Genomic DNA, 7,812 nt, shown 5'->3' on the forward strand with positions numbered 1-7,812 from the left:
GTGTGGAGAATGAGGCCAAGAGATGATTGATGTCACACCCCACCTTATGTAGCTTTTCCATATGTGGGAACCTTTTGTTCCAAACTCAGTTCCTAGTTCAGTTTGTGGAAAAATACAGGTACTAAAATGGAGTTTAGTGTCATGTGGTCTGGTCACAGGCCCTGCTGAGTCATAGTAGCCATGACTCATAGGCTGGCTGAAACATTCACAGGAAGGCTAAGCTCTCCACAGTCCATTGTCTTTGTTGAGCCATCAGCACTGTCTGGCTTCTTCATTGTTGTACCTGAAAGGCTCATTGTGGGTGTTACCCAGAGTAAGCACATTTGAAATACAGATACAGAGTCAATATCCATAACTTCAGATACGAACATGATATGTGCACACAAATAGGATAATCATATTCAGCAAATCAGAACTTTTCCAGTGACACCACACATGATGCATCTTCTACAAAATAGATCATAATTATGTCCTAATCATATTATAATCATACCACTATGATGAATATGGGGGTGTAGTGTCAGATAGGTCCTAATTTCAAGGCACAGGAGTTGGGAATGGAACTTCCCCTCTTTGTGGAACAGGAAATAACCCTCCAGCCAGGGCTGGACAACTTCCCAGACTCTCAGCGATGGAGCCTGAATCTACTGACATTTCATTAATTACCACCAACCCCAATCTTTGTGGCAACTGTAAACTTTATCAGTGATGATTTTGTACTCTCTTCTAAGTCATGGATAAGAATGTTAAATAGCACAGGGCCAAGAACCAATCCCTGCAGGAACCTGCTAGAAAGAAATCCACTCGATCATGGTTCCCCATTTACTATCAGAGTTTTTAATCTATTTAATGTATGCCGTGTTTATTTTGTATCATTCTAGTTTTTTTTAGTAAAAATATTGTGCTAATCAAGTCATGTCCCTTACGGAAGTTTAGGTATATTACATCAATACTATTAGCTGCAACCAAACTTTTGATCTCATCCAATAAGGATATCCCGTTAGTTTGATAGGCTCTATTTTCTCTAAACCTTTGTTAATGGGCACTACAATTCTGACCTTCTAACTTCTATTCTTTATGATTGACTTCCCCTTTCTTCCATATATTTTATTTGGAGAGTGCTTGGATTCCTACCAGGGAGCCACTATCAGGGTCCAGAGACAGCCCCATCTCCTATATTAAGCTCTGGCTAGTAGCTATGTGATAAATGTGAAGACCCTGCTTCTGTCTGTCAGATGGGAGACACAAAGGTTCTCTCTTTCTACCCTCTGATGCCTCCTGGCTGCTGTAAGCAAGGTGGGGTGGGACTCTGTTAACATGTGCCTCCCGGAGCTTCCATTTCCCTGGTGCTGCTGTTCCGTGAATAGTGGGGTTGTGAGTGGGTCAGCAGGTACTGAGTATTGGACTCCTGCTCTTTCAGGGGCCGGTGACCTTCGAGGAGGTGGCTGTGTATTTCTCCAGGGAAGAGGGGACTCTGCTGGACCCCACTCAGAGAGCCCTCTACAGAGATGTCATGCAGGGGAACTATGAGACGATGGTCTTGCTGGGTAAGGATTCCTGTCCCTTCTGTTCTTGGAAGGGGAAATGAAGAGTGAAGGTTCATGCCACCCCCACAATGCCATCTGTACCCTGTCCTGTTTCAGCATCACCCCAATAGGCCAGTAACATACATACTACTAGAGACCCTCCTCTGCTGCAGAACACTTTGGGAACAGAGCACAGGAGCAGCATCACACAATGTCAAATATCTCCTCTTTACTCAAGTAAAACTGGGGTTAGGTCCAGCATAATGAACAGAAGCTTCCTACCCCCAGCCTTCTCTCAAACCCTGAGCCTTCTCTACCCAAACCAGAATGTGCTTGGGGTGTAACAAGCAGGCGGCTGGAGTCAGAGCTGCCAGTCCAGGGTTACTTATCATACAGACACTCAGTGCGTCCTTGAACGCTGGCTGGGAGTATCCAGACAGGGGAGCTCCAGCAGCAGAACACTGAATCTCACCCAGGATTACAGATGACACAACTCCTCGCCGATCTGGATTACACCCCAGCATGTGAAAATGGCCTAGGTTGGTAGTGACATTTCTTGAGACATGGAGAGTCTTGCTCCCATATCACCAGGTGTAATAAAAATAACAGGAAAGGCCAAATATGGAAAACTGATTGTTCAGCTTGCTTTTGACCTGCATCATATTTTGCAATATATTCCAAATAAGGAAATTAACGTGCAACGTATGTGTCATTGTTTGTGGTTTTAAACTGTAAAAGGCTTGTGTGATTTTTAGCTCAGGAACAGTATTCCAATAGCTGTTGCCCCCTGCGTGCTTGTAACCAAGAAAAGAGCCTCAGGCTGAGCTGATTCAAATATTAATCCTGTGGTCGTTTTCCACAACAGCCTCAATAGGTCCCTGTGATGGAATGTAAGGCTACATCTAGACTACCCACCGTATCGGCGGGTTAAAATCGATTGCTCGGGGATCGATATATGGCGTCTCATCTAGACACCATATATCGATCCCCGAGCGCGCTTATATCGATTCCGGAACAACACCAACCCCAACGGAGTTGCTGATTTGACACGGGGAGCCACGGACATCGATCCCGCGCGGTGAGGATGGGTGAGTAATCCGATCTTAGATATTCGCCTTCAGTTACGTTATTCACGTAGCTGAATTTGCGTATCTAAGATCGATTTCCCCCCGTAGTGTAGACCAGCCCTTAATGTCTTCACACCTTCCCGCTGCAGGAGAATGGCTGTTTGACCAGCTGTTTGCCTTGCTGTCTCTGAGGAACTGGTCTGTGGGTGTTCCCCAGAACTGTAACTTTTTCAGTAATATCATACTGTAAAATCTCACAATTTTACATACAGTGTTACTACACATTTTAACAGGAGGATAATATTCAGTAGGTTATGTGTTTTCTAATGATACCTCACAAGCCATACTGGGTACAAAATTGATCATAATTTTCTAGAAGAGTGAACACAGGGGTACAGATTGACACAGTGTCTGTGTGTGTGTTCCCAGCAGATATGTGGGTATTTCAATCCCTCATAAGCACAATGTTTGGCATCTTCAAGGACCTGGGGAACTGGTCCTGGGAATTCACTAGTTTAGCAAGTGTGAGACTGCATGAAATTGTGAGACACTTTGGTATTAATAATAAAATAATGTAATCTGATAAAATGGCAATGAATCATGCTAGGTATGCCATGTAAAGTGTCAGTGAAAATGTTATGATTTGCCAAGTATGATCATTTTGTTTCTATGTTTCTATCACCTTTGTATTGTGAGTTACAGATATGTAAGGTATATCTGTATTTCCAGACTTGTGCAGTTTTTCTGGGTGACACCCCCAGACATATTGGCATCAACATTGCCTAGCATGTTTGATGGCCCATTGAGGGTCATCAGCTGTACAATGAACCTATGGACCAAGGGGATACACCTATTGAGTCAGCAAGACATGCCGGGGTTTGCCTGTGTAATGAAACCTCCAAAGCTTTTCCATGCCATGTGCTGTGAAGCTTGTGTTTGGGACACAGGAAGTACAAGCCACATGGCAAAAGGAATATAAAGCGCAGCTGCATCATCTCCATCTTGTCTTCAATCCCCCCTTCCTACCTCTGGAGCAACTTCTCTACAAACTGAACCCTGGAACAAAGGACTGAATGACCCATCCAAGCTGTGGATGCGTTCCAGACAGACTTTCAAGCCAGCAACTCACCAATACTGCTAAGAACCTGATATATCCATTTTGGAATGTATCTGACTGCTTTTCCATTTAAATTCTTTCTGTCTTTCTTTCTTTTAAACCTTTAGTTTAGATGCTAAAGAATTGTCTGGAAGGATGGAATTTAACTTCATTCTTTCATTTGTTCTTTCTTCTAAACATTTAGTTTAATTGCTAAAGGATTGGCTGGCAGCATGGTATTTTGGATGAGATCCAAACCTGGGTAATGTGGCTAACCTTCTACCCACCCACTTCCTGGATCCAATTAGGATCACTCTCCTGCTGCCCTCTGGCCATGCTGTATCACAGTGATACACTAGCTTGTGTATGGAAACTTGGGGGACTGCTTGTACCATCAGTCAGGGTGAGAAATTGCTAATTCAAATTCTATCCATCTAGTATGTTAGGCTTAGTCTGAGTTTTGGTTATTTGCAAAATAATCTGCTTTGATCTGTTTGTTATCACTTATAATCACTTAATCTATCTTTCTGCAGTTAATAAACTTGTTTGATGCTTTATCTTAACCAGCGTATTTTGAGTGAAGTGTCTGGGGAAAATCTCAGCTTGTTGTGCACATCTGTCCCATATCGAGGGGAAGGGGAACTACATTAATGAGCTTGTATTATAGAGATCCCTGTGCACTATAAGATGGTATCATTCTGGATTTATACTACAGCAAGTGTGCAAGGTTGGGGAGTGGGAAATTGGCTCTTGTCTTCTATCTGTCCTTGAGTGGCTTAGGTAACACACTCAGGTAGCTTAGTTGGCTGCATGGCGCCACCTGCTGTTGTGTTGGGTGATAACAGGGCCTGGAGAGACTGGCGAAATCTCCAGCAAAGCAGTGTGAGAAGGGCCAGCCCAGCGTGAGGGTTAGAGGACAGAGCAGTTCCCAGAAGCTCCACAAACTGCCTCCTGGGGGTGACAACCCATCACGCCCTACACTACACAAGTCTCAGCAAGTTTGTCACATGCTGTCTCCTCCCTTTCTCCACCCGAGATATTTCCTGCTTCCCACCACCTCTAGCAATTCCCACCCTCTTATGCATTTACTGCTCCTCAACCTCCAAGCAGAGCCCGCCACCCTGATAATCTCTTACCTGAGCCAGCTCCATTGCAGCCATTTCCTTGCCCCTGGGAGGACGAGATGATCTGCAGCGAAACATGGATGTTATTCTCTGGCCTGCCGGGGTGAAAAGGGCAAGGTGTGAGAATTCAGACTAGGCTTTTGTCCATTCCACAAGCCGATTCCCCCCAGCTTTTCCCCTGCTAATGCACATTCTAGGTTCTAGCACACTGTGAAGCACAGAGTGACCTTATTCCAGTACAGGCCTAGCCCCCTCCCACCAGGGTGTAACCCTCTGACACATGGGGAAACCCTCCCAGTAACAGTCTCTCCCTTACACGTATCAAGTTTGCGGACAACACCAAGCTTTGAGGGGTTGTAAGTGCTTTGGAGGATTGGATTAAAATTCAAAATGATCTGGACAAACGGGAGAAATGATCTGAAGTAAATAGGATCAAATTCAGTAGAGACAAGTGCAAAGTACTCCACGTTGGAAGGAACAATCGGAGGCCAGAGAAGAGCAGAAACAAAGGAGTCACTTTGGGGGATTCTCCCTGTCATTGTCCCCAAGGCAGCTGTCTCAGGTTTACAAAGGTGTTTCATGTTCCAGCCTTTGTACAGTCTCTCCTGGGAGTGCCCCTTTCATGGACTGGGCCTAGTTTTAGTTTTTGGTAGTTAACAAGCTTGGTTTATTGTTCATCTAACCAGTATGTGTGGATTGAAGTGTGTTGGAAACTCTGTTTGGGATAACAAGCTGGTGCATGTCGTTTTCCGCTGATGAAATGACAGACTTCATATGAGCTTGGGTCGTTCAGTAGCGTGCTGGACAGTGCAAGATGCACATTTCTGGGGGAAAGTTGGGCACTTGAGAATTTGCTGGTTTTCTCCTGAGGTGTAATTCATGAGTGGCTGTCTAGCAGCACTCAATACTGTGTAGCTGGGAGTGAGTTACATGCTGGAGACTGTGTGTTAGTTGGCCAAGAGGGGCTGTTCTCGCGGGAAAAAGGTGGAAAAGGCACCCCATGCTGGAGGACTGAGGTACAGCTATTTAACAGTCCAGATTGTACTCTGGGTAACATCACAGACACTCATTATGACAGAGCCTCTTACAACACAGAGAAAGTAAATCCATGTCCCAGAAATCGAAGACTCCAGACAGAGGGCAAGTGTCCCTGGCACTGCTTCTTGCTGACAGAGAGGTTCAGAGACAGTGCGAGAATCCTGGGGAAGCTGGGAACAGGAAGCATGGGCTGGCGGGTTCGGTGGAGAAAGGGAACAGGAAGGGCAGGGATATTACTGAATCCAGGATCTGAGCAGTACTAGATGACAGGATAGCACATAGTGCAGCCCGTTGGAAAACACAATCCCAACTATACATACAAAATGATGGGGTCTAAATTAGTTGTTTCCACTCAAGAGAGTGATCTTGGAGTCACTGTGGATAGTTCTCTGAAAACATCCACTCAATGTGCAGCAGCAGTGAAAAAAAGTGAACAATGTAGGAAATAATTAAGAAAGTGATAGATATGACAGAATATCTCATAGATCATATTTGTAAAAACAGCAAATAAATCCATGATACACCCACATCTTGAATACTGCATGCACATGTCACCCCATCTCAAAAATAGAAATATTGGAATTGGAAAAGGTTCAGAAAAGGGCAAGAAAAATGATTAGGGGTATGGGACAGTTATGCCAGACCTAACCCCCAGTTTCACTTGAGCAAACAGGAGATATTTGACACTGTGCAATACGGCTCCTGTGCTCTGTTCCCAAAGTGTTCTGCAGCAGAGGAGGGTCTCTGGTATTATGTGTGTCACTGGCCTATTGGGGTGATGCTGAAACAGGACAGGGTACAGATGGCATTGTGGGGGTGGCGTGAACCTTCACTCTTCATTTCCCCTTCCAAGAACAGAAGGGACAGGAACCCTTACCCAGCGAGGTCACAGTCTCATAGTTCTCCTGCATGACATCCCAGTAGAGGGCTCTCTGAGTGGGGTCCAGCAGAGCCCACTCTTCCCTGGTGAAATACATAGCCATCTCCTTGAAGGTCACTAGCCCCTGAAAGAGTAAGAGTCCAACACTAAGGACTTGCTGCCCCACTATTTGTGGCAGAGAAGAGTGAATCAAATGGAAGCTCTGGGTGGATCATAGTCAGGAGAGTCCCACCTCGACGTGGCTCAGAGTATCCAGCAAATGCCAGGGTGAGGGGATGAAGAGAGAGCCCCTTATCTCTCCCAGCATATCCATCACCCCCCTACTAGCCACTGACTGATACAGGAGATGGAGCCCCTAGCAGGGTCCAGGGAGAGCTCGCTGGTAGGATGCCCAACACCCTCCTCATTGTGAGGAGCGGGATATGAAGGGAGAGGCAGCTCCAATAAGCCTGACTCATGGGTGTCCCCTTTATATCTCACAGCAGCTGATGGTTAGTGAGGTCAGGCTCCAGCACTAGGAGTCTGGTCAGTTTGACTAGCTCCATGTAGGTGGGTTATTTTCTCTCTTCACAAATTAGGGCATTTCCACCTCCAAACCTCCTGGGTCTGTTCCTAGAATCTAGGCCACTTAGTAAATAACTCCCAGCAGGTCTGCCACACCCTGGCCTCCTCCTTTCCCCACGCTGTGAATTTCCTGCCCCGCTCCAACCTCCAAATCAGACTCTGCAAACCTTCCCACCTCTGGTGTATTTGCTCTCCCTTTCCTCCAGCAGGAACCCACCAGCAACCCCCCGATAATCTCTACCTGGACTGACTCCACTGCAGCCATTTCTCTTCCCTGTCCCACGCCAGGCTGGGATGAGCTGGAGCAAAACATTCTGCAGCCTGTCTGGGGGAGAAGGGCAGTTGTGGGCGTTTCAGAACCGGTTTTAGTTAATTTCACATCACAATTCCCCCAGGCCCTTTCCCTGCAGACAGACACCCTAGATTCTGTCATGCTGGGAAATGCTCAATCTGTTTATTACAATTTAGACCTGGCCCCTCCTGCCAGGCTAAGTCCACAGACACATTTTTAACCTCC

General features: G+C 45.9%; 1 protein-coding gene across 1 annotated transcript; it reads right to left on the bottom strand.

The window, feature by feature from the left end:
* Positions 1-3,151: 3,151 nt before the first annotated feature.
* Positions 3,152-7,602, bottom strand: LOC127042571 (zinc finger protein 558-like). The gene is made up of 4 exons (XM_050935918.1): positions 7,537-7,602; positions 6,729-6,855; positions 4,832-4,908; positions 3,152-3,172 (listed from the first exon to the last, which is right to left on the bottom strand). Exons 1-4 carry the CDS (start codon positions 7,558-7,560, stop codon positions 3,152-3,154), a joined length of 249 nt encoding a protein of 82 aa, XP_050791875.1. The 5' UTR covers positions 7,561-7,602.
* Positions 7,603-7,812: the final 210 nt, after the last annotated feature.

The sequence above is a fragment of the Gopherus flavomarginatus genome, unplaced genomic scaffold (genome assembly GCF_025201925.1).
Source record: "Gopherus flavomarginatus isolate rGopFla2 unplaced genomic scaffold, rGopFla2.mat.asm mat_scaffold_60_arrow_ctg1, whole genome shotgun sequence".
Lineage (NCBI taxonomy): Eukaryota > Metazoa > Chordata > Testudines > Testudinidae > Gopherus > Gopherus flavomarginatus.